Source organism: Notamacropus eugenii, chromosome 7 (genome assembly GCF_028372415.1).
Source record: "Notamacropus eugenii isolate mMacEug1 chromosome 7, mMacEug1.pri_v2, whole genome shotgun sequence".
NCBI lineage: Eukaryota > Metazoa > Chordata > Mammalia > Diprotodontia > Macropodidae > Notamacropus > Notamacropus eugenii.
This window is the reverse complement of record NC_092878.1, coordinates 8,947,899-8,974,391: the sequence shown is the minus strand read 5'-3', so window position 1 is coordinate 8,974,391 and position 26,493 is coordinate 8,947,899. Positions and strand designations below refer to the sequence as shown.

General features: G+C 48.7%; 4 protein-coding genes across 4 annotated transcripts; 3 read left to right on the top strand and 1 right to left on the bottom strand.

The window, feature by feature from the left end:
* The first annotated feature begins 178 nt into the window (after positions 1-178).
* On the top strand, positions 179-8,705 carry NOP9 (NOP9 nucleolar protein). The gene is made up of 10 exons (XM_072623580.1): positions 179-649; positions 796-1,194; positions 1,310-1,420; positions 1,526-1,667; positions 1,749-1,941; positions 2,056-2,196; positions 7,273-7,395; positions 7,591-7,827; positions 8,054-8,159; positions 8,448-8,705. The coding sequence occupies exons 1-10, from the start codon at positions 484-486 to the stop codon at positions 8,603-8,605; spliced, it is 1,776 nt and encodes a 591-aa protein (XP_072479681.1). The 5' UTR covers positions 179-483; the 3' UTR covers positions 8,606-8,705.
* Positions 8,670-13,799, bottom strand: CIDEB (cell death inducing DFFA like effector b). Its single transcript, XM_072623584.1, has 5 exons — positions 13,539-13,799; positions 13,030-13,174; positions 9,765-9,914; positions 9,239-9,429; positions 8,670-9,134 (listed from the first exon to the last, which is right to left on the bottom strand). Exons 1-5 carry the CDS (start codon positions 13,595-13,597, stop codon positions 9,002-9,004), a joined length of 678 nt encoding a protein of 225 aa, XP_072479685.1. The 5' UTR covers positions 13,598-13,799; the 3' UTR covers positions 8,670-9,001.
* A 2,783-nt stretch (positions 13,800-16,582) lies between these two features.
* LTB4R2 (leukotriene B4 receptor 2) lies at positions 16,583-17,908 on the top strand. The gene has a single exon (XM_072623581.1). The coding sequence runs from the start codon at positions 16,669-16,671 to the stop codon at positions 17,806-17,808; it is 1,140 nt and encodes a 379-aa protein (XP_072479682.1). The 5' UTR covers positions 16,583-16,668; the 3' UTR covers positions 17,809-17,908.
* A 5,315-nt stretch (positions 17,909-23,223) lies between these two features.
* LTB4R (leukotriene B4 receptor) lies at positions 23,224-26,444 on the top strand. Its single transcript, XM_072624556.1, has 2 exons — positions 23,224-23,306; positions 24,077-26,444. The coding sequence occupies exon 2, from the start codon at positions 24,086-24,088 to the stop codon at positions 25,133-25,135; it is 1,050 nt and encodes a 349-aa protein (XP_072480657.1). The 5' UTR covers positions 23,224-23,306; positions 24,077-24,085; the 3' UTR covers positions 25,136-26,444.
* The last annotated feature ends 49 nt before the right edge of the window (positions 26,445-26,493 follow it).

Sequence of the window (26,493 nt, the reverse complement as noted above, 5' to 3'; positions counted from 1 at the left end):
GCGCAAGCCCAGGCAGACGAGCGCGCGCCTCGGAGGCTTTAGCGGCGGTCCCGAAAGCCGAGGGCGCGCTCCCGAACGAACGCCGAGGGCGCGGGCCCGAGCAGGGCGCGCTCCCGAACGCCGAGGGCGGGCCCGAGCAGGGCGAGGGCGGGCCTCAGCTTCGGAAGCCGCCCGCCCGTGACCTGCGCGCGCAGTCGCCGTCCCCTCCCCCGGGGATCCTCGGGCCCAGCCCGCGCCCCAGGGCCGTTAGCAGCGTTGCAAAAGCCCAGGACCCTGGCCCGAGCGGGGCGTGCGTGGGGGGCGGGGCCCGGCCGGGGAAGACGCCCCCTTCCCGGGGGGAGGCGGCCGTCGCATAGCAATGACGGAAGCACCGCGGCGCCGGACCGCCGTGGAGCCGCGCGTGGGGCAGCGGCCTCCGAGCTGGGACCGCGACGCTCCAGGAGCCGGGGCCGGGGTCCGCGGGCCGGCTCCGCGCGTGCTCCCATGGGGGTGCGCCCACACGTGCCCCAGAAGCGGGGCGCAGGCCGGGGCCGGGGGCGGCCCGAGCAGGGCCCCGACCCCCACCCTCGGCCCGCCCCCGAGTCGCTGACCTACTTTCGCCGGGCCCTGGAGGCTCTGAAGGAGACGCCCGAGGCTGGGGAGGAGCGCGGTGCGGGCGGGGTGGTGTGGGGGCTGCCCCGGGGTGGGAAGGGGGGCGGGGTGCCGGAGGGCGGGGGTGCGGGTCCGAACCCCGGGGCGTGTCCGCGGCGCCCCTCCCCCCCCGCAAGCAGAGCCTGACCCCCGCTCTCCCTGCAGAGCTCCTGATCCACAACGTCCTGCGGGAGCTGGAGCCGCAGGCCGCGGCCTTGGCCACGGACCGGGCGGGCAGCGCCATGCTGCAGCGGCTTCTGGCCCGCAGCCCCGCCGGCCCGCTGCGCGCCTTGCTGGCCGCCCTGCTGCCCCACCTGCGCTCCGTGGCGTGCCACCGCAGCGGGGCCCACGTGCTGCAGAGCGCCCTGCTGCGGCTGCCCGGGCTCCCCGGGGCGCTGGCCGACAAGGCCGGGGCCCCCGACAGCCTGGAGGAGCTGGTGCTGAGGCTGGCCTCGGAGGTGCGCGGGGCGCTGGCCCTCTACGGCGGGGACACCCACGGCAGCTTCGTGGTGCGGACCCTGCTGCAGGTGTTGGGGGGCACCATCCTGGAGCCCCAGGCCGCCGGTGAGCTCCCTGGGGGGCGGGGGAGGGCACAGCGAGCGGCCCCCGAAACCCACGGCGGTCCGTCCGCGGAAGTAGCCCGGTGTCTTACGGGGGCGCGCCCCTGCCCCCTCCGCAGATGGCCTGCAGGGCCCGGCCCGGGAGAGGACGCCGGTCAGCTTCGAGGTTCCCGACACCTTCCTGGGCTGCTTGCGGGAGCTGTGCTCCTGCTTTCTGCAGGACATTTCTGGTGAGGGGGCGGAGAGAGGACGCGTGGGGGGCACCGACGTGGGGGGGCACCCGTGGGGCATGGGGGGGCAGGCCCTGGGGTCACAGGGTCTCCCCTGCCCCGCAGTGTTCATCACCCACAAGGTCTCCAGCTTCTGCCTCCAAGTAGCGCTGCAGGTCTTGCACCGGAGGCTTCCCGAGGCGTGCGGCCGCCTTTGTGACTCCGTGATCGGCTACCTGAGCGCCCGGAACCCCGCGGCGGACGGCAGGTTGGAGGGGTTGGAGGGCAGCGGGCTGGGCAGGGGGCGAGGCGGCGGCAGGGCGGGCAGTGACCCTCTCGCTGTGCCCAGTCCCCTGCTGCTGTTCCTGCGGGACCAGACGAGCTCCCGCCTGCTGGAACACGTGCTGCTGGTGTCGGAGCCCCGGCAGCTGCAGGCCCTCTTCGAGGGGCACTTCCGGGGGCAGCTGGGCGCCCTGGCGGAGCACCCCATCGCCAACTTCCCCCTGCAGCGCTTCCTGGACGCCATCACCGCCCCCGAGTTGGTGAGCCTGGCGGGTGGAGGGAGGTGAGGCTGGGCGAGGCTGGTGCTGCGGGAGCGGTCAGCGGTCAGCCATCTGGTCAGCGATCCATCTCTCATCCCTCGTGTTGACCCGCAGCTGTCCCCCGTGTTCGAGGAGCTGAGCCCTGCCCTGGAAGCTGCGCTGGCCCGAGGCCACCCGGGCGTGGTCGTGGCGTTGGTGGGCGCCTGCCGCCGGGTCGGGACCCACCAGGCCCAGGTGCTGCGGCTGCTGCTGGAGGTGGGTGAGGAGGCGGCTCCCGCGGGCGCTTCGGTCCGCCCGTGCTTGTTCCTTGGGCTCCGGCCTCCGAGGGCCTCGGGTGGAGAGAAGGGAGGCTCAGGCCAGGCCAGGGCCGGACGGAAGGCCGGACCGGGCTCGGAGGGGCCGGGCCGGGCCGTCCTCATTCAGGAGGGGAGCCCCCTGCCGCCTCCAGGGCAGTGCCCTAGTTTTCTAGCGGTGCCGATTCTGGGGAGGTTTTTCTTTACGTTTCGTTTTTGGGTTTTTTTAGCTTTCATGCCTTTTTTGCAGCGCCCCCCTTTCCCGGGTCCTGCAGTGGTCCGCAGGGGGCATGGCCTTTGTTTGGTTCCTGTTCGCCTCTGGATGGCGGAGCGGGTTTTGAGAGGGGTTTGTAAACTGTTTTTGGAAACACTGACTTGTTTACAACCCCGTGTGTTTGGTTCTGTGTGTCTAAAAAAGTTCGGAGAAAGGGCCCATGACCCAAAAAGGTTCAGAACCTTGGCTTTAGAGGCGCTTGGTGACGATCACCCCCTTCCTAACTGCTTCTGAACCCCCCATTGAGGATACGTTCTCCGGGCCCAGAACTTGCAGGCTTTGCTGGCTGCCCTTCCCCCACTTTGGTAAGTCACCCCATTGCCCGTAGTCTCGGCAGGGTCCCCCCTGCTGTCCGTCAGTGGTGAGCAGGGGCGGCTCATTCTCGTTGGGCTGTGGGGTTCGTTTGAAGCAGCCTGTGCGCCTCCACCCTCTGCTCCCCAGGAGCCGTGCTTGCCCATCCCTTGTCGCCCCCTTCACCTGCGCCTCAGCCTAACTCATTGGGTTCCCCCCAGCTAAGAAGAAGCCCCTGTGGTTCTCTCAGCGTTCCCCTCAGTTCCTCACGTTCTTTACCTCTTCTCCTTCAGCTGTCTGTCCGGGAAGCGGGGCGTCCGACGGGGGGACGGTTAGTGAAGGCCGAGGGGTTGTCATTAAAACAACCCCGTTGTTGTTGATCGCCCCTCTCCCTCTGAAGTCACAATCGTGTTAGTTTCCTTTTTTCACAGTAATTGCTTCTTTGGAATTTTATTTTTTATAATTTCCCCCCCCTTTCTGACTTTTTCTACAGATTTTTTACATTGATTCCTGCCTGCTTTTTCTTGGACTCCTTAAAAATGGATTTCCCAGAATCAGGGCTGTATCAGACTGTGGCCTTTCTTTCATATTTTATATTGGATTCTAAGATTGGGTGATCACCTGCTTGCTTCTCATCATATCTGCTTCCATTTTAAGTTTCTCTTCATCACAGCCCTTTCCAGAATTATTTTTATTACATTTTCAAGAGTGAAATCATTTAGACAAATCAAGATTTTATCAGCTGATATGCTTTTTAAAACAATCTTTTTCCTCTTCCTTTTCCCAGAGGGATCTGAGCTGAATTCTCCCATCATTGCTAGACCAGGCCTCTGCCGGGTGTACCTTTCCTCCCACGTCTAGCCTGGATCCCTGCTCTCTAGGTGGCCTGCAGTATATTCCTATGATAATTCTGGTCCTTGCTCAAGTTCTTTCACCAGGTTTCTCCTTACAGATCTTTTCATTTCTTCATAAAAGCACATCTTCTTCATGTAAAATACCACACCACTGCCCCTTTTATCAGTTTTGTTCCTTTGAAAAAAGATCTTTCTTCCGTACCCATATTTCAATCATGGCGTATTCCAGTCCTGCCAAATTTTCTCAGATGTGCTTTTGTCTATGAGTGTCTGTAGCTCCCCTTGTTTATTACTCATCCTTGTTGCGTTAGCATAAAGACAATTGAAGCCATGGAGTTTTTTTAAAAATAAGTATTGATTATTGATGTCTTCTACATCATCATAATTTGAGTATCATCCCCCCTCTTAGGGAGCCCATCTCATAAGTAGTATTCTTTTTTATGTTTATTTATTTTTAGTTTTCAACATTCATTTCTACAAAATTACGAGTTCCAAATTTTCTCCCCATCAATTCATTTTTTTCTTACAGCACAGTATTATTCTGTTATATTCACATACCAGTTTCTTTACTTATTCCTTAACTAAGGGGAATCTGATTTATTTCTCAAAAAGTACCACCATAAACATTTTGTTGTATATGGTTAATTTCTTATCAATGACCTTCTTGGATTGTAGCCTGGTAATGGAATTATTGGGTCAAAGGAAATGGGGACGTTAGTCACTTCATTTGCATAATTCCATGTTGCTCTTCAGAACGGTTGTGCCGGTTCAGAACTCGGCCACCAGTGTCAGTATGCCTATTTTCCCACAACTTCTCCAGCATTGGTTATTGCCCTCTTTGGACATCTTTCCCAATTTGCACAGTGTGTGGTGACATTTCGCTGTTGTTTTGATTTGCATTTCTTTGGTGATAATGATTTGGAGTATTCTTTGATGTGATTGTTAATAGTTTGAAGTTCTTTTTCTGAGAAAAGTTTGTTCATATCCTTTGCACACTTAGCTTTTAGGGAATGGAAGCCATGGAGTTTTAATTCTGATGTTCTTTAATATTTTCTTGTGAGTACTTTTCTGCTGTCCTTTCCATTTTACTAAATGCTCTGACTGTGATACTTTGTTTGGCAAATATGTGTGCAGTTTAAAACCCTCTTGATTAGATTTAAAAGACTTCCAAGTAAATATATTTCATGGGCCCTTATAAGATGCATTCCATCCTCAACCAAAGTCCTCTGTTCTTATATTTTAAATCATGGTTTAGAAATGTGAACCTCATTCTCTTAATCAGCTGTTCAGTTCCTAGATGTTACTTATAGTTCACATTAGTGATAAAAACTCCTTGTACTCTCAAGGTCTTCAGTCTCTTCCTCAGAATTTTATAATGATCAGTTCTTTCTTTTTCTTTCTTTCTTTTTCTCTTTCTTTCTCCCTTCCCTTTCCCTTCCCCTTCCCCTTCCCCTTTCCTTTCCTTTCCCCTTCCCCTTTCCCTTTCCGTTTCCTTTCCTCAGTGCTTTGCTTTTGGCAGGATCATTTATCCCCACATGAAGTATTCTAGTAGGAAGAGTTATCAGTTTCAAAAATCCTGGAAGGTTCTCAGTTGTCCGGTGTACACGCCCTAGAGAGATAACAGACTTCTTTACTGTTAAAAATGCCAGACCAGTGAGTAACTGACTTTTCCCTGCTTCTTCTGGTTATTACTACATGACCTTTCTTCTAATAGCATTTGTGGTTCCACATTATCTTTTAATGGAGCACAAGAAGCTCCTTTTTTCTGGGAGTTCCCAGCTTTCCCTTCTGCTGTAGAAACAGCATTATGTTTCTTATTTGATTGCAAATGTTCAGTAGTCGTTCTTCTCTTTCTTCTTTGGTGTCATGTACTTTGAACCTCCAGCCTCCTGATAGGTTAAGATTCTACTTGTGCTTCCCTCTTTACTTCTTGAAGTTTTTTTCTTTTTGTTTTCCAGAGAAGACTTTTTCAAGTCTTTAAAGAATTCCTTGATAACCTGAAGGTCCAGGATTTGTTCCTTTAGCCTTCTATCTCCATTAGAACAAAAACCAACTTGTACCCAACTTGTCCTTGGTAGTGGTAGAAATGCTTTTTCATAGGCTGTCCATGTGTGAAAAGCATTGCCACCTTGTCTCTCCCTCTTAGAACTTATAAAGGGATGGGGACTGGACCTGTGATTTTATTGTTCAGGGAACTTTCCAGTGAGGAAACTCACCACCAGTACTGTTGGGCACCTTCTTAGTCCAGGAGTGTTTTTTCTAGGGCACTGAATAGTAAATTAATTGTTCGTAGAGCTAGTGCGTATCAGAGGTGGGACTTGAACCTGGGGCCTTCTTAACTTGGAGGGCAGTTTTCTATCCATTGGGTTTGTTGGTTTTGACATTTTTTGCTAAACCTAGTTTGATTGGCAATTAATATATTCCTGCCTGGTTTTTTTCCCCCTTTCCCCTTTTATTTGTTTGTTGGTCTACTTATTTTTAGTTTTCAACATTCATTTCCATAATGTTTTGAGTTCTGAATTTTCTCCCCTCCTCAAGATAGCTTTCCATCTGATATAGACTATACATATACGTTCGCATTAAACGTATTTTCACATTAGTCGTATTGTAAAGAAGAATTAGAACCAATGGGAGGAACTGCAAGAAAGAAGAAACAAAAAAAGAGCACGTAGTCTGCTTCAGTGCGCTCTCAGGCTCCATGGTTGTTTCTCTGGATGTGGCAGCATTTTCCATCATGACTCTTAGAGTTGTCTTAGATCCTTGCACTGCTGAGAAGAGCCAAGTCTGTCAGTTAGTCATCACACAGTGTGGCTCTTGGTTTGTACAGCGTTCTCCTGGTTGGTTCTGCTCACTTCACTCAGTGTCAGTTCATACAAGTCTTCCCAGGTTTTTCTGAAGTCTGCCTGCTCATCGTTTCTTATAGCATGGTAGTATGCCATTGCCTTCATATACCACAGCTTGTTCAGCCATTCCCCGATGGATGGATGACATCTCAATTTCCAATTCTTTGCCACCACAAAAAGAGCTGCTATATTTTTGTATGTGAGGGCTCTTTTTCCCATTTTTATGATCTCTTTGGGATATAGACCTAGAAGGGCTGGGTGAAAGGGTAATGCCCAGTTTTGTAGCCCTTTGTGCATAGTTCCAAATTGTTGTCCAGAATGGTTGGATCAGCTCACAACTTCACCAGTTTGAGTTTTCTCCAACATTTATCCTTTTCCTGTTTTGTCATGTTAGCTTGTCATGTTTTAATGCAAACAGAAGCAACTCTCAGATGTCTTCAAGGAATTTTATTACTAGCAATGCTGTCTCTAAATCTTAATTACCCTCTGCCACCCCCACTTTCTTTTCTTCATATCTAGTTCTTCTGATGCTCAGAAATATTCTTGTGTTTCTCTGGCTGCTTTGTTTTCTAATCCCAGACCTTAGCAGAGATTCTTAGTCCTTATTGTGACATGAACCCCTTTGGCAATCTGGTGAAGCCTATAGACCCCTTATCATAATAGTATTTTAAATGCATAAGAAAGTTCATGAACTTTAGGCTAAGAAACCCTGCCTTAAAGTGTGTGGAAAAAGAGTCTTCAGACCCATGGTATATTCCTCCTCTTCATCCCTACAGGCATTCCACTGTGCAGAACCCCCATCCCGGCATGTGGCATGTGTACCCCTCTTTGGCTCCCTGACAGCCTATGAGGTGTACTATGGAGTAGAGGAGGAGGAGGAGGTGCCTTCTGAACACAAGGTGAGGTGGGAATTCTAAATGGCTAACAGGAGCCATGCCCTGATTCTTAGGAAGAAACTTGTATTTTAAACTCTTGACCATAGACAGTTGTTGAGTAAAATACCTGGCTTTTCTTGAGTTAAAAATAACTGGAAATGGGCCTAGACCCTCACTTGACATTTCTGACCTCAGATTTAATATTTCTTTTTTCACCAGCTAGAGGTGGCTGCAGCTCGGCCCCTGGGGGAAGTGACTGTTCCTGGGTCACTGTTGGTTCAGCACCTGCTGCACTTCTCAACCCTGGGCCCTGTGCTTCGAAGTCTGGCTTCTCTGGAAGGCCCACAGCTTGTGGCCCTGGCCCAAAGCCCTGCTGGTTCCCATATCTTAGACGCTGTGCTGACCAGCTCTACTGTGACCAGAAAACAGCGGCGCAAAGTCTTACGGCCTCTCAAGGTCAGGCTTCCTGCATCCTTGCTTTGTTACTCTCCTATTCCAAACTTGCAGTTTTTTTCAGATAAGATGCTCTTCCAATTCCCAGGCTGCTTTGACTGAAACCTCTGACCACTTCCTGTACCAGAGGACAAACCTTGTTGTGGACCTCTGTTTCTCTCCCATTCCCTCCTTGCCTTCCTCATCTGAGCTGTCCTGGGATCTGTTTCTCCTGTTTTTCCCTCCCCAGGGACACTATGTAGCTTTGGCCTGCAGCCGTCATGGCAGTCGAGTGTTGGATGCCATCTGGAATGAAGCCGCTTTGGGGACCCGTAAGGAGATTGCTGCTGAGTTGGGTGAGTACCTGAGCTTCTCATCCAGGGCATCCGGGCACCTGTGGGGATGGCGTTAAACTCTGGAGAACAAGGGGAGTCTGGACTGGGGGTCCGCAAACTTGTTATTGGTAGCCCAAGCTTCTTTCTCACCTTCTGGGTTTCATGGGGAGTAAAATGGCAGCTTTGTTCTAGGACCTGCTTCAGGGTAAAAGGAGAGAAAGGAAGCCTTACCCTTGGCAAGGTCTTTACTTCAAATTTGGGAACCCTGCTGCCCGCTGATTTTGATATTGGAAGTGGTTTTCTTCACAGGAGAACAGGAGCAGCAGCTGATGAGAGATCCCTTTGGCCATCATGTGGCCCGAAATGTAGGGCTGGGCACTTTCCTGAAGCGACGAGGAGACTGGGAACAGCAGCAGGGGGCAGTAGCCAAGCGGAGAAAAGCCCTGAGCACCATCCTTGGAGACTGAGGTCTTTGGACCTGGGGGTGGAGCAGTGCTGGGACGGGGAACTGGCTTAATTTGACTGAGAAAGTTCTAATAGTAAATATTTTTCTATTTTTATTGGAAATGAGATTTGTGTGGTTTTTTTCTTCCCCCTAGAAGTGGGGAGGCGGCATTAAAGGGAAAAGGGAATGGAGTCTTTTGGTGACATCCAGGATGGACTCTTCATCAGGTCTGGGCATGCTCAGGGACAGGGAGAAGAGTTGGTAGGGGATGTAGAATATAGTCCCTTGGTCAGTGGTGGCTACTGCAGGTACGGATGATATTGGGAATGAATGTTAGTGGAGAGTATGTCTGGTTTAGCAGACCAAATAAGGAGACCACCATGTTAAATCCATCCTTAGACTAGATGGGGTAGAGTATTTAGTAGGGCTGGAGCCGGCGTTGACGCTGCCACTGCTCGGCACCTTCCACTACATGGCGAAGGGTAGATGCAACACCCAGTAGCATGTTTCCCAGGCCCTGCAGGAGTGTGGAAGTCCATCGCAGGAGCTCTCTAAAGAGAGAAGTCAAGGGAAAGAAGTCAGAGGGGTGGGGGATAGGAGTGGTGATGCCACTGGCCAGTCTTATGGATGAGGAGAGTCTAAAGTGTTCACTGACCTGAGCACCTTCTTGGGACCAAGTCCTTGAAAATCGCAGCTCATGGAGTAGAGCCCATAGAACGTGGCCTTGACGTTGAGACTGCCGAAGAGGTCCCGGGGGTTCTGCTTATATACGTCAAAGGTGATGCTGGCAATGTCCTTGCTGTGCTTTGGCTTCTCTCGGCCCAGGCCATATGAGAGCACTCCACTCTAGAAGAGTACCATTATGATCAGTACAACCTCCTGATAAACCACCCCAGATCCCAACCAACAGCCCTGGGTTAGATCCACGGCCCCTCAAACTTCCATATGGGGGCCCTTTCAGATTGTCTAGCTCCCCATAACTCTCTCTCCTTCCTCGCTTACACACACTGCTGAACTTCCCTCACTTCTCCATTTTTAGACCATTCCCCTGGGATCCCTTTTGGGTCAAGTAACGGAGAGTAGCCTCTCCATTCAGGGATAGGAGAGCCAGGCAAGATGGTGGGCATGTAGGAGTTCCTGCACGTGTTGGGTGACACAACATCCTTGTGTGAAACACTCACTCTGACAGGGCTCCACTTCTGTCCTTCCTCCAGGATCATCAGGCTTGTGTCATCCTCCAGCATCTGGAAGAATTCTTCACTCTCTACGCTTGTCCCATCCTCCTCTAGCACCAATGTTAGCACACCACTCAGTAGCAAGGTCTCAAGTGCCTGCCCGGGAAGGAGGCAGGGAAGAAGATACTGTCGGGCACTCCTCTCTCTCCAACATTCTTTGTAATCTATTGGCCTGTCTCTTTCCCCATCCTGAATCCCATCCAGCCTTAAATACTGCTGTTGCTGTTTGTCTACCTCTTCAGTCCTTTTCTGTGCTACTCCTTCAGATTCCAACTTTCATCCCCAGCCACCCTGAGGACACATCCTTTCCTTTTCCTCTTCCATGTGCTCCTTTCTCCCTGTCCCCTGCAAGGCCTGCCAAGAAGTACTCTAGAATCAATCTTTCCAGCAAGCGCATTTGCGTTTTCCTGGCTTTCCCTGCTTTTAATAGGTCATCACTGCTGACATTTACCATCCTATCACACACACCCCTCCACTGTTAGCTTGTAGTCCAACAGTACCAAGAGATGATCAGTCCTTTTAGAGCAGATGAGACAAATAAGAAATCTGCCGGCTACAATATTCTCAAAGTGCTGCCCAGATCAGATTAAAATGTCATTGGGAAATAGTTAATAAAATAAGAATACAGTAAAACATAGGTAATGTCAATAAGAGTTTTTCTAAGCCAATGGGTAGACAGCAGGGATTCTTACTATGAATGATTTAGTGACCCGTTTTTATTTGAGTTTGACACATTATTCTAGAGGTCACCTTGCCTGTTTCCCTGCTGCTGAGCATGACGGGCAGGTACGTAGCACAAAAGGCCTGGGGTCAACTCCTGGCCTCAAGACACTCGCTAGCTGTATGACCCTGGACAAATCACATTGGCCTCAGTTCCTCATCTGTAAAACGAACTGGAGAAGGGAACGACAAAGCACTCCAAAATCTTTGCCAAGAAAATCCCAAATGGGGTCCTGAAGAGGTGGTTGGATGTGGCAGAAAGGCAGCAGGAATAATGGTGCCTAATTCATTTCGGATGGTTGAGAGCCAAAGGATCCGGGTTCAAGTTTGGACTCTGGCCCTTAATATCTACATGACTAGACAAACAACAACCTTTCTGATGTCTGTTTATTCATCTAAAACATAAGGAGTTTGATCTAGGTGATCTCTGAAGTCTCTTTCAGCTTTAATCTGTTCACGTCTCTTGCTTTAGGTTTCTCTTTGCAACCTGTCTTCAACATTGTTACTCAACTGAAACCTCTCCAAAGTCTCTGAAGTTCTCTTAATTTCCAAATCTGATGACCTGTTATTCTCAGGTCTCGTCTTTTTTGACCTCTGTAGCTTGGGTAACAGTTAAGCTTCCCTTCCTCCCGGATACTTTTGCTGGATTTTAGTGACTGCTTGATCCTGGTTCTCCATTGCTGACTCATCATCAATCCTCTAACTGTGGGGTATACACCGAAAGATTTTGTCCTGGTTGCACTCTGTCTGCTCTCTGCTCTCTCTCTCTCTCTCTCTCTCTCTCTCTCTCTCTCTCTCTCTCTCTCTCTCTCTCTCTCTCTCTCTCTTCTCTCTCTCCCTCTGTCTCTCTCTCTCCCTCTGTCTCTCTTCCTCTCTCTGCTCTCTCTCTCTGCACTCTCTCCTTTCTTCTCCCCTTCTCTCTCTCCCTCTTCTTTCCTTTCTCTCCTTCTCTCCCATTTCTTCTCCTTTCTCTCTCTCTCACCTCATCAGCCCCTATTAATTTAGTGACCTTGTCTGTGCAACTGATTCACCAATTGCCATTTCAAACTGTCTGTCCCATAGACATATCAAACTCAACGTAAAACTCTATCTTTCCTCCACTTCACCCCTACATACTTACCTCTTATCAAATTTTCCTATTTCTGTTAAGTGCTCTCCCAGTCTTGTAACCTTGGCGTTACCCTCTGCTCATTCTTCCTCACCCTCCACATTCAAGCAGCTGCTAAATCTCACTATGTCTACCTCAACACTTCTTGTGTTCCTCTCCTCACTCCTTACACCTTAGTTTAGTCCTGCATCACCTCTCTGCTGGACTATTGTAACAGACTCCTAATTGATCTCCTTGTCTCGTCTTTCTTTCCTCCAATCCATTTTTCACACAGATGACAAAAGTGATTTTCTTTAAGTACAGATCAGACTATATTACTCCCCTACTCAATACATTTCAGTGACTCCCTACTGTCTCTAGGATAAAATATAAACTCTTTCATTTGACTATAAACTCCATACCAATAGGTTTGGGTTGAACCATCTTAGCCTGGGAAAATCCCTCATAAGAGCTGAAACTAGGTAGCCACCTAGGGTATGATACAATGGGAGGGAAAATGAGATAATATTTCTTTTAAAATCCTTTACAACGGGGTCCCAGCCTATCTCTTCAGCCTTACTATACATTATTCCTCTTTATAGTCTAGCCAAAGTGGATTTCTCTTAGTACCTCACACATTATGATAAACCTCAGGGGGCTATCATCTTCCATACCTGCAGTGTAACTCCTGTTCACCTTTACTTCAACTCAGGAAGCCTTTCCTGATCCCACCAACTGCTGGCACCTTCTTTAACTTGTATGTAATTATCTTTTATTATTTGTACTTATTCTTACATATGTATATGTTGTCTCTTTCCTGTCACCCCCCCCCCCCCCGAATGTCAGCCCCCTGGCACACAGCTGCTTAATAAACGTTTGTTGGCTATTTGATTGCTTCTTGAACTTAAGGTAAGATGCGTCCACAATCTCTTCTGCTAGGGTTTCATAACCCTCACTTTAACTCTTTAACTTTTAACTCTCTTTAAAATCTTTTCAAATTCTACTTTAATTAATATATTTTTCTACTTTCATTTCTACTGATGTTCTGTTTTTGCATTACATATAAAGATTACTCCTGATTTTTGGTAAAACGAATAGGGAAAGTTGAAAGTTCATGCAAGTAAGAAAAACCAAACATAAATCTAACTTCTCTCCTTCTATTCCCCACCCTATTGGGGAGAGAAAAAAAGCAAGTTTCTTGTAACAAATATACAGTGTCAAGCAAAACAAACTCCCAGTGGCTGTACTTAAAATATCTGTCTCATTCCACACCCTAAATTCATCACCTCTCTGTGATGGATAGTGTTGGTATATCTGAGTCTGTACTATCTCATATTCTCACTATTCTTTGGCCAAAGGACCCAGATCTATGGATAAGAACACAGGCATCCAGGCCCTACTCACTTTTTCTAGCAGTTCTTGGCGGGTGGCAGCTGTCAGACCTTTTCGAGTGGTCCGTTTATAGTCACAGACACGGAAAGGACGCTGGGGTGGGGGACCCGAAGCCCAGACCCGACGACCAAACTCAGAACCCACAATGGATACTGACCTGGGAGTCAGGGGGAAAATGTCAGAAGTGATAAGTGTAGGGTATAGTGAGTAAAGTCACAAGTATTGGGAGAAAACAGGTTGGAGGTGAGGGGGAAGTGGGAGAGGGTTTTGAGGTAGGCTTAGAAAAGAAAAGATGAACATATCATAGTGGGTAGATGGATGAGGTGGGAAAAGATGGAACTGGGTGGGAGACACACTTTTCAGTGTCGCATGAATGGGATGGTCTGGATGGTGTATCTGGGGGCATATGAGAGGGGATATTTCTGTCTGGCCCATAGACCACCCTATACCCCATACTTTCTTTACCTGATGTTGGGGAGCAGGGTGTGGGAGAAGAGAGAGGACGATAGGAAAGGACTTACCTGAGCAGGGAGGTAGGGCTCAAAGCTGAGATATAGTCCTTAGCCTTGGTGTATTCCATGGTGAGGTGAAGTGGTTTTCTCTAGGGGATTCCTTCCTTAAAGATCTGGTTCAGTATGGGGGCTTGGTCTGACTCTCAGCAGAGCTGTTGTTGATTTTTGTGACTTGGCCTGAGTTTAAGCACCAGAAGAGATTGTGGGGAATGAGTCAGGGTCGGACTCTGGTCCCCAAGCCTGGACAGGAAGTAGGGCAAAGTCCAAGAGGGCTGAGACTTAGTGGAAAAGGGGAGGGGCCTGGGGGGAGTTGGTGGAGGAACCAGGTCTGGTGGGACCCTGAAGTTCTTGGACCAAAAATGGGAGGAGGGAGCACTAAAAGTAAGAGAGATTTGGGAAAAGGGAACATAGTAATTGGGTGCTTATTTATCTGTTTCTTTGGAGGTCATTCCTAGGGACAGTTTCTGCCCAGTGATCCTGCTGGCCCCCAACCTACTCTTCCCCCACTAATGCCCATCTCTTTGTTATTATAGGGGTTTGCTTCCACCTGCTGGGAAAGCTAAAAACTGCAATTTTCAAGGAAAAGTGGGATGGGGAAATGAGGTCTGCAATCTGAGAAGTCTACAGACGTGGGGAATACAAGTGATTTGTTGTTAAGTCAAGTCCAACCTCATTTGACATTTTCTTGGCAAAGATATTGGAGTGGTTTGCCATTTCCTCCTCCAGCTCAGTTTGTAGATGAAACTGAGGCAAATAGCGTTAAGTGACTTGCCCAGGTTCACACCGCTACAAAGAGTCTGAGGTCAGATGTGAACACAGGAAGATGAGTCTTTCTGTCTCCTGGCCCAACACTATACCCACTTTGCCACCTAGCTGCGATTAACATAAGTGATAGCTGATAGGTATCAAACATGAATACAAAGGTTGGTCACTTTGTGGGGCCTGAGGGGGAGGGCAATTGAAAGTAAAAGTCTGAGTGTTTTTAGGAAAGTCAGAGCACCAAGGATCCTGGGGTGCATAATATTGGCCTGTCCATAATGGTACTTACTATCTGCTAAGGCTGTTAGGGATGCAAAGGAAGGCAAAAGCAGCCCCTGCACTCAAGGAGCTCACATGCTAATGGGGAAGACAATATGCAAACGATTAGGTACAAACAATGTACATACAAGTCAGCTAGGTGGCACAGTGGATACAGTGAAGGACCTGGAGCCAGGAAGACATCTTCCTGAGTTCAAATCTGGCCTCAAACACTTACTAGCTGTGTGGTCCTGGCCAAGTCACTTAACCCAGTTTGCATACATTTTCTGGAGGAGGCAAAGGCAAACCACTCCAGTATCTTTGCTGAGAAAACCCCAAATGACAAATCAGAGCACTCAACAATAGAGGAAAAACCCTGGGGTGGAGGTAGGTTTGAGAGAGAGGAAGGAAAGAGAAATTTTCTTGGAGAAGTTGGAATTTGAACTGAGTTTTAAAGGAAGCCAAGAGGTGGAAGGAAGGAGATCACTTCAGACGTGGGGAATTCTCTAATTCTCTAAAATCTGTTCTTCAGGTTCTGAGCTTTTTCCCTTTTACTTCCAAACTTTCTTATGTAAATGTGTACTTGGGTTAGGTATCAAGGGATCTGCATTCAAATCCTACCTACTCTGCTTACCACATAGGACCTTGGCCAACTCACTTAACTTTTTGAGCCCCTATTTCCTTATTTAGAACAGGAGGGTATTGCCCTAGTTGAGAGAGAGGCCTAGGAATCTCTCTGTCCATTTTCCCCAAGATACTACATAGGCCCTTGATAAATGTTGAATGCAATCTCGAATCTTAAGTTTTCTTACGTAAATGCCAAACTGAGTACTCGCTGTCCCTTCTATTTGGTGACTATCCCATTTCAGGTATGCCCTCCCTCTCCTCTCTACTGTATCTGATTCCTATCCACTCTTCCAAGTCTAATTCAAGGACCACCTTCTCAAATCCCTTCCCATCCCAGATGACATTTAAGAATTAGGTCTGTTATTGTTGACATGTGTATGTCTTGTTTTACATAGATTTTAAGCTCTTTGAGGTCAGGAACTGTGTTTTATATCCTTTTACAATATCTTCCACAGACCATAACACAAAGGCTTGCATATGGTAAATGTCAGTTGAATTGAACTGAATTGTTTGATTTGACAAGAGCCTCATCAGGAGGATTGGAAGTTGGGAAGCAGGTCACCCAGGGAACTGGAGGACAATGGCATGGGAAGACAGGAGACCAAGATTAGGAGGCTACCGTGGGAGAATGGATTTGGATTCCCTTTTCTGTCTTTCTTTCCTCCCCCGCCCCTCCTCACACAGAAAGGAGATGTAAAAACTAAGGAATGCACCGAGGTATGGATGGAGGTGGGGAGAGAAGTGGGGGCAGAAACTTGGTCAGTTAAGGGGGAGGCGGTGGGAAGGACCAGGAATGAGACATTCTATTCATACATCCCTGACCAAGGAGCTTTATCGGCACCCTCTCAGTTCATCCTGTTTCCTGGGGCAGGCGGAGCCCTCTTTTTCACGCCTAGACTCGCTGGAGTTTAGGGGAGGGAGGGGCAGCAGGATAGGCTCAGAGATGAGCTCCACCCGCACTTCCCCAACTCCCACCTGTCCCAGCCCCAGCCCCAGAGAACCCGACGGGCCTAGTACCTGACCGGCCACCTGAGCAGTCCCCCTGGGTCACCTAGTATCGCCCCCCAGCCCTGCTCTCTCCGCCGGGTGAGTCTCCCAGCTCGCTCCCTCCTTCACTGGATAACCCCTCCCCACCTTCCCCATCCGTGGGGGCTTGAATTAAGAGGGAGGGGCTGAGCAGAGTAGGGAAGGGGTCATATCTCCTATGACCTGGGAGTCTAGGTGGGCTTGTGGGACAGGACGCTTGGGTTCTAAGAAGAGAGCGGGAGTCTCTTGGGCAGGAAGGTGCCCGGGGCTTGGGCGGTGGGGTGGAAGGGCTCAGAACGGAACACTTGGGTTCGTTCTAGGAGAGGAAGCGAGAAAGGGACAGAGAAGTGGAAAACAGCTGGAGGCTATGGGCCGGGCTTGTCCTAGGGGCTACCACTCCAAGAGATCTGAGGGTGGGAGACCCTGAGATCCAAGGGTGGGGAAGGGTGGCACCGTGGCAGCCGGGGAGATGTCTGGCCCCGATCCCGGCCCTCCCGATCTCTCCCACACAGCCCTCATTTTCCCCTCTCTACCTTCCCCCCCACCCCCGGTCTGCGTCCAGCCCCCGGGCAATGAGACTCTCCTGAGCTCCCCGGCCTCGCGAGCCACGGGCACCGTGTTCTTGCTGCTGGCAGCCGTGCTGGGGCTGCCCGGCAATGGCTTCGTGGTGTGGAGCCTGGTGGGCTGGAGGCCGGCTCGGGGAAGGCCCCTGGCGGCCACCCTGGTGCTGCATCTGGCCTTGGCCGACGGCGCGGTCCTGCTGCTCACCCCGCTCTTCGTGGCTTTTCTGGCCGGCCAGTCTTGGCCCCTGGGCCTCACGGGCTGCAAGGCCGTGTACTACGTGTGCACGGTCAGCATGTATGCCAGCGTCCTGCTGACCGCGCTGCTCAGCCTGCAGCGCTGCCTGGCCATCACCCGGCCTTTCCTGGCACCCACCCTGCGCAGCCCAGCGCTCGCCCGACGCCTGCTGCTCGGGGTCTGGTTAGCTGCCCTGCTCCTGGCGCTCCCCGCGGCCACCTACCGACATATGTGGAGGGGACACGTGTGCCAGCTGTGCCACTCCTCACGTCCCGAGGCCGCGGCCCACCTGCTCCTGGAAACCCTGACGGCTTTCGTGCTCCCCTTCGGGTTGGTCCTGGGCTGCAACGGAGTGACTCTGGCCCGGTTGCGGAGCGGGCGCTGGGGCACCCGGAGACAGGGCGTGCGGGCAGGCCGTCTGGTGAGCGCCATCGTGCTGGCTTTCGGCTTGCTCTGGGCTCCCTACCACGCTGTGAACTTGCTGCAGGCGGCGGCCGCCCTGGCACCTTCCGAAGGGTCCCTGGCACGGCTCGGAGGGGCAGGACAGGCGGCCAGGGCCGGGGCCACAGCTTTGGCTTTCTTCAGCTCCAGCGTCAACCCCATTCTCTACGTCTTTGCCGCCGGGGACCTTTTGCCTCGGGCTGGACCCCGCTTTCTCACCCGAATCTTCGAGGGCTCCGGGGAGGCACGAGGGGGAAGCCGTTCCCATGAGGGGACCATGGAACTACGAGCTACTAGACGCCTGGGAGGGGCAGAGCAGGGACGAGGAAATGGCGGGGTCCAGGGGGACAGCTCAGATTGTAAAAGTTGAAGTCCTTTGTCTCCTTCCTTCTATTTCTCCAACACCTCTTCTCCCACCAGCTCCCTGTACGTGTTTGAACATCTCCTCCTTCCCCCTTCCCGCTGGTACCCGAGAGGAACGACTCCCCTACTCCTGCCTGAAGTCCTCACTGGCCCAGAGACTGCTACTGTGCATTCCTAAAGGTGGTAGCCACCCCTGGCCCACCGATCTCAGGGAGCAGAATTTGTTGTATGTGGCTTGTTTTTATCATGTGCTCAGCTGTGTTGACCAACATTGCCAGAGGTGTAGATTGTCCATACAATGGACAGCCATTTGTATAACCTTATACATGTCACTTGAATGGTTTTCCAGCCAACATAAAAATACAAGGATGTTTTTAAAGTCTCCCCCTCTAGTTTCTTCTCCACGCGGTCAGTCTAGGGCTGGGCTATCCCAGTCCGGAAATTTCCTCATAAGAGTCGGGAGCAGACAGCACCCAGGGAGCAACGCGGAGGTGCAAGATCACATAAATTCTGTTTAGTACCAGAAAATTTTGCCCTCCAAGGTGGCACATAGGGTATTCTTTTTGCATTAAATTTAAAAAAAAATTTCTCCCTGCCACTCCCTGCCTCTACCATTGAGAAAACAAGGAAAGCAGAATTCCTCATTTCATAGGCATTTTTTTCATATATTACCCAAATGTGAGTTGTTCTGTCACGATTCTCAAATATTTCTTGCCACAAAAGTTTCTCCCTTTAATACCATTATTTGCCTAATCAATTCAATTCAACATTTATTTGGGGCTACTATGTTCAAGACTCTGCATTGTGTCTTCTCCCTATTCAATCCATCCTCTTAACTTTCAAACTGATTTTTCTAAAACGCAGGTCTGACAATGCCTCTAGTTGATGCTATATTGTATGTCATAATCTCAGAAGAATCAAAATGATAAGTAACCCAAAAGTCAATGGAAAGAACACAATTTGTATGAACAGGTGCGACATGTTCTCAGGAATGATTTTTGTTGGAGAAATGGTAGGGAAGACAACTAGGACTTCTGTAACTTGGAAAGGATGAGCCCTGGTCATATCATCCAAAAAAGGGCAACCGATGGACAGCCCAAGAGCTAATTAACCTGGTTCATTGAGATGTTAAAAGAATCTGAGGAAGGCCTTCAAAATGTCGCATCCCTAACAGGAGATTTCTAGAAAAGCGTGAACAACACACACAGTTTGGAAGGCATGGGCAATCTGTGATCTCTGGGTAAAGGGATGAAGTGGTGGATCTGTTAAAGGAAGTTAGGTTAGTTGTCAAAAGAAAACTGAAAGCACTGGGGCCATGTCTTCGGAATGAAGTTTTTAAACCTTGATTGGGGTGTATAAATAGCTTTGTTCTGATTCAGATGAAAAGCCTCTGAGTCTCCTCAACCTAGCACCCTCTCCTTTCCCCATATCTCTAACAAATATCCAGGGTACCTGGCATCCAACAGGGTTGGCACCAAGAGACAAGGTATGCCATTGAGATAGAGTGTGTGTGGGTAGAAAGGGCTTGGAAGGAGAGAGCCTGAAAAAAGAGAACAGAGGAGACATAGGAAGGAGCAAAGGGTGAGGTGGCCCCCTTGTCTCCATCAAAACAAGATTTGATGCCAGTTTAAAGAGGGCGAATGACGCATCCTTTCCTGGCATTTTCCTTCCCTTCCCTTAGGCTCTCCCAGTTACTCTTTCTCCTTTGTCATTCACAGATCCCCTATATCTAGGTCACACAAACTGATGGAAACCACATGCCCTTCTATTCTGAATTCAATCAGATTGCAAGGTTTAATGGAGAGTACTTTGAATAAGCGTATACAATTTTGCTTAATTATTCATTATAAATTTGCTTAATAATTTTGCTCCACCTAGCCTGGTTGGGAACTTTGAAGGCCATCTAAATTCAAGTACCACCAAGGTAGAAGAACAGACAAAGAACATACACAATAAAAATAAAACACCTCATTGGGGCTAAAAAAAATCGTAAAAGAAGAGTTTTAAAGTAAAATTAGTGTTGGCGGTATGGTGGTGAGCATAGCTACCTACAAAGCAGTTGTTCCGGGTTCTATTCTTCACCAATGCAATTGAAGTTTGGGGCGCTAGGTGGCGCAATGAAAAGAATGCCAGACCTGGATTCAGAGACTCCTTCCTGACTTCAAATCTGGCCTCAGACACATACTAGCTGTGTGACCCTTTGGCAAGTGACTTAACCTGTTTCCCTCAGTTTCCTCATCTGTAAAATGAGCTGGAGAAGGAAATGGCAAACCACTCCAGTATCTCTGCCAAGAAAACTCCAAATGGGATCACAGAGAGTTGAACATGATTAAAAAACAACAGCTTCCTGATATTCCAGGAACCATACTAAGAGCTGGGACTTGGGTAATTAGTAAAAGATTAGGTCTCATTCCCAAGAAGTAGGGAGGAAGGCAATCTCTTCTAGCAGCCATGCTCTGGGATGGGGAAGGCACAGCACCATCTTTGGTACAACCAAACCAAAGCTTAGGTTATATACTTTCATACAGATCTCTTAGTAGATACAGAGATCTCTTGGTATATTTCTTTCCATTTGCCTTTAGAATCCCAAATTGCTGCTGTCCTCCTTCTGGCACTTCAGATCTTCTTGACATGACCATATTCCTACCTGGCTCTGCCTTAGTTCTTGTTTCTGTCTCCTGAAGAAATCATCCTTTGCTGTAAGCATACAGTGTCACAGGAATTGAAGTCTTAGAATATTCAAATAGGCCCATCCTTGAGTCATGGAGTCTTGGGGAAAAGGTAGTCCTTTTCCCTGGATCTACCTAGGACGAGTTATACTTGTGAACTCATGAGGATAAATGGTGGAGGGAAAACGGAAAAAGAAAGAAATTTGCTGTCTATACATGTGTCTATCCACATGGCCAGCAATGACATATGCACACATACATACACACTGTTTATCCCTGGCAAGTTCACAATATACACATATACTCTCTAGCATCTTTCCTCCTAACTCAACTTGTGTGATTACTCTGGTTACAGTTTGGCAAAGGGAAAGGAGGAAAGTTATTTTAATGTGGTATGGATATAAATGTGATGTAAAAAGTCATGATAAATGAATTGTTCAGGTGCTTAGTCTGGAATATGGTGCTCTAAAACACAGAGAAGTGAAAGGAGATAAGAGTATTCTGTGTTCAGTCCTTGTTGGGGAGGAGGAAAGAGTTGAAAGGAAGACCTGGGGGATGTCTTTTTCAACTTACTATCTGTGTGATCGCCACTTTGTTTCTGGGGATCTGTTTTTTGTCTGTAAGATGAGAGAGGGTTGGGTCGGATGATCTCTAAAAACCCTTTCTATCTCTTAATCCTATAGTTCTATGAAAACTATGCTTTCTTTATTGACTGGCTTTTTAAAAAGTCATTTGGTTCTGAGTGAGATGGTTACTTCTCCAGACCAGACAAATGGGACTCAACTCTCTATCATGATCTCTGAAACAGAGAATTTACTCACTTCCACTCTCACACTTCATCTCACATACCATATCTCTCGTTGTTTGAGAATTTTCACCTCGGACCTCAGTACTTGTGGTTTCAGTCCAAAGCTTTTCCTCACATCCTCTGCCTGATGGTTACTTGATCATCCTACCCTGACTACTCCAATAATACAACAGATAACTGGGGGAGGGTAAAATTACCCAGTAACCCTCATTACTTCCTGCATCTTTTGAGAGAGTAGAACAAGAGGAAGTGAGTTGCTGAAACCATAGCAGGAAGGCTCATGGTCAGATGAAAGAAAGTTCTCTCTCAGGGACAAAGGGGCAGCTGCACTGGGAAACTCTCCAAATGAAGGAGACTCCCTTTCATTCTGATGGTCACCCTACCTTGATGCAAAGGTATGCACAAGGTAGCGTTTGGTGGCATGTCTCACCCACTATCTTCCTTGGAATACTTTCCATCTTTCTATCCTTGTAATAATAATATTTAGATATGGCTTTAAAGTTAGCAAAGTACTTTGCAAATACCACCCCCTCTTAGCCTCATAGCAACCCTGAAAGGTAGGTGCTATTAGTATCCTCATTTTACAGATAAGGAAACTGAAGTCAAAGGAAATTAAATGCTTCACCCAAGGTTACGCAGCTTACACAGTAAGTGTTGGAGGCTAGATTTGAATTCAGGTCTTTCTGACTCTAAATCCAGCACTGTGCCATCTGACTGCCTCTGGTTTAGTTGGCCAATTCCATCTTTCCTTTTGTTCCTTGGATCTCAGTCTCACCTTTTCTTAATAAACATGTAGTAAGCTCCTACTCCAAATCTATACCTCTTTCATTGCCCTCTGTGGGGCAGATCAATGTGGGAGAATCTGAGGGGACTGCCAAATGCTGGAGTTAATAACTTTTACATAATATATTAAGGTTTATAACGTACTTTCATTATAATAATTATGTGAGGTAAGGAGTACATATGATCACCATTTTATAGCTGATGAAACTGAAGCTCAGAGAGGTCACACATGTTTGTGTGACCTACAGCTATGCAACTAGAACTGTCAGGGCAAGGACTTGAACCCAGGTCTTCTGAAAGCAATTCCAGTGCCCTTTCTTTTGTGCTATGTTGCTTTCAAGTTTTGCACCCCTTAGCTAAGCCCCCAAGTTTCTAGATCTACAAGAGCATACACATCAGCATTAAGGGAGAGTGATGAGGCAGATGAGCATTCTGATCCAAATCCAGGAAAGTACGTTGAGGCTAGTCTCATCTGAGGGAATGGGGACTGACTTTAAGATGAATCTCAGTTGGTTTTGATTCGGGGGCTTTATTCCACCCAAGTTGTGAACAGGAATAGTTCCAAATCCTGGGATAGCCTTAACATCAATCAACTTGGACCTCAACTTAATGGGCTAGAGAGGGGAAAGGTTCTGGGTTTTCCCAGCCTTGTCCTTGGCTGACCTGCTGGAAATTTAAAATGAGTGGATTGAATCAGGTCATTTCAAATATCCCCTTGAATTTATGTTGCTGTGATGCCATGGGGACGAGAAAGGATGGAAAACACTGAAAGTGGGGAAGGGAAAGGGAGATAAAATTTAGCTCTTCAGGTAACTCACACTAGCCATACACTAATAAAAAATCAAAACCTAATACTGTTGTAAGGAAATCACACTCCCAACACTTGACTCACTCACTTAATACTTCCCGGGCACCAGCCCTAGAGGTGTTCAGACATGCTTTTTAGTGCTGAACCTCTACCTCCCCTCCCCTCTCTCTATTTCTCATTTCCCATCACATCTGGCCCCACCCTCCCTGACCTGTCTTCCCTCCTTGCTTTCGTCTTTGGAACACAAGGGGCTATTTCTTGCTCAGATGTAGGAAATAGCATTAAGCACCACCCCTCAAAAGGGTTCTTCTCTCAACCTCCTCTTGCCCCCTCCCCTTTCTCCACCCCTATGCCCCAACACTTCCTTCCCCATTGACTAACAAGACAGTAGCATCCAAACCCTGGGCCAGCCAGGCCTCTAACCTCTGGCAAATAAGGTAAGTGTCCAAGACAGTGGGTTAGGGTTAGGGTTAGGGGGATGAAGGAAACAAGGGCTAGTCCATACGTGAGATAGAGGACTTAAAATGAGAAACATTTGGATTCACTTAATACCCCCAGTCTTCCCACACTGGTAGCATCTCAGATATCCAAGGGAAGAATTAGGGGCAAGTGATGTAGGAGAAAAGAGAAAATGGTGTGAGAGACAATCAGAAAGCTGAGGGTGATGGGGATTGAGAGGGTGGCATGGTAGGAGAATTGGACAGTCAATGCTAAGGCTACAGTAAATCATCCCCAAGGAGAGAGGTGTAAGAGGAGACAGGAGATTAGGGGTACTGATTACAGGACAGGGCTAGTGAAGAAGATTTTATTCTGAGACTTAGCCTCTTTCTGAAGGGAAGAAGGTCTATAGAGGTGTGGAAATGCAACTACTGCAAATTTAGCAATTTGGCTCTGTGGACAGGAAGCCCTATGGCCCAGTTAGGAAATTAGTCCATCTCTCTTCTAAGGTAGCTGAAGGGTGGGGTGAGGATGGGTGGAGCAGGGTAGATCAACCCCTGTAAAGCAGGCTTGGAAAATCCTGATACTAGAACATGAGAGGATTTCCGAGATGCTGTCTCATAGTGTAGGGAAAGCCTGGCAGGTACTGAGCACTTGACTCATGGTCCTTATGAGGTGAGTGGACCCCAGACAAAGGTGGAGGCTGGCAGGAAGTTTTCCCTTTGTCCTATGTCTAGTCTTTCCTTTCTTTCCTGAACTCATCATCCAGGTCTTTCCAATGGCTACCAACACCACAACCCTTGCACCAATCCCCTCCAGCCTCATGTTCATCCGGTCCCTGTCTATCATTCTGCTCTCGCTGGCCCTGGTGTTGGGACTTCCTGGAAACAGCTTTGTGGTGTGGAGCATCCTGGCCCAAATGCGACATCGCTCTGTCACTGCCCTTTTGGTCCTGAACCTGGCAGTGGCTGATCTGGCTGTGCTGCTTACTGCACCTTTCTTCCTCCATGCCCTGGTTGGTGGCACCTGGTCCTTTGGTCTGGCTGGTTGCCGACTCTGCCACTACATCTGTGGAGTCAGCATGTATGCCAGCGTCCTCCTTATCACAGCCATGAGCCTCGATCGCTCCCTGGCTGTAGCTCGCCCTTTTGTCTCTCAGAAATTTCGAACCAAGTCAGTCGCCTGGCGAGTCTTGGTGGTCATCTGGGTGGTTTCTGCCTTCTTGGCAGTGCCGGTTATTGTGTACCGGCAGGTACATACAGAGGAGTCAGGCATAGTGAAATGTAAAACATGGTACTCTACGCTTGGCCACGTGGTCTTCCACTTGCTGTTTGAATCCATCACGGGCTTCATGCTGCCCTTCGTGGCAATCGTGGGCAGCTACTCGGACATTGGGCGGAGGCTGCGGGCCACTAGATTCCGTCGGAGTCGCCGCACTGGACGCCTGGTGGTGTTGATCATTCTGACATTCACTGTCTTCTGGTTGCCCTACCATATTGTGAACCTGGCAGAGGCTTTCAGGGCCCTGGGTGGGCATGACATAGGGGAGGGATTGGCAGGGGTGAAGCTGAACTTGGCTCGATACATTCTTATTGCCCTAGCCTTCCTGAGTAGCAGCCTGAACCCTATATTGTATGCTTGTGCTGGTGGTGGGCTACTCCGCTCAGCTGGCGTTGGCTTTGTAGCCAAGCTGCTTGAGGGCACTGGCTCAGAGATTTCCACCACCCGGAGAGGCACTCAGGTTCAAACACCCCGTAGCAATCCCAATAATCCTCTAGAACCTGGCCCAACAGAGGAACTCACTCTCTCTACCAATCCCATTGACTGAACTACTGAGTGAGGCCTGGGGAGTTGGGGATGGGCCTGTACTCGGGATAGCTCCCCTATTCCTAGGGATGACTGAAACAAAATGCTGTCTCATTCCAGCTCAGGCATTTCTCCAGGGGACATGGAGTCAGAGGAAGCTCTCAGTTTGGACTGAGAGTCTGTTTATGTAGGAGATGAATCGGCATAGGGGTGGGACAGCAGGAGAAGAGATGGAAAAACATGAAGAAGAAAAGAAACCACATTGTTATCTATCTCCTCGTGCAGTTTTTACAATTAAAAACTAAAGCCTGAAAATGTTTATTCATGAGGGATCTCCCTGGAGTGCTGACTGGGACAACCCAGACTTTTCCTCAGCAGACTTGGTTGCAGTGGACTGCTGAGGCCCTGAGTAGAGAGAGGTGAGAAGACTGACATCTTTGGAGTTCTGAAGGAGGCATCTGATGACCGAATGATTGGGTTTGAGTCTGACTCGTTTCTGGCAACAGAATGAGGGAAATTAGGCATCCTAGTTAAGACAGCCACACATATAAGCTCACATATATACATATATGCGTATACATATATACATAGACACATATACATGCTCATACTTACATACATGTACCATTGACTTGAACTAGGAGACCCATGTATAGCAGTTTGCCAATTCCAAATCACTCATAAGAAAATCAAGAAAGATATTCTTATCATTGGAGATATATATATATGTATGTATATATGTATGTATATGTATATATAGACACAGATATATATTTTACCCCTCACAGCTGGAAGCCCTGCACAGCTGAAACAAAGAGGTTACATAGTTGACCTTCATCTAGAGTAGTACCCATGGTGACTATCAGTGATTGTCAGGTTTCCTGCTGACAATCACTTTAGTCCTACACAGGAGGTAATTAGAGTGATGAAATAGCTAACGAGTCAGCTTTTGAAGCTCCCTTTTCTATCTAGTTTGAGGCAATTTCTGTTCTTAAATCACTCTGTTGATTCCCTAGTGATGAACAGTGGCCTCAGAGACCCCTCAATCAAACTCTATGCTTTTAGATTCAGAATGGATTGTATGCCGTTCTCAAAATCTTCATTCTGGGCACTAGTGGGTCTGAGAAAATTTTTCTTTGGCATTTTCCCTTACCATTTGTAAGAAAACAGAAAGGAAACATCTGCCACTGGTCCCAAATGTCTGGAGTCGCGAGGGAAGACAGAACCACAATGGGACCTTCCTGGTTATCCTGAACCAAGGAAGGAAAAGTGAATGCCTCAGAACAGGGCCCTTCTCCTTTCTAAGATGGTGAATGAGACAAGTTGGAATGAGTGAGGGAAGGACAGTTTGGCTCTTTCTTTTCCAGGAACTGAGAACTT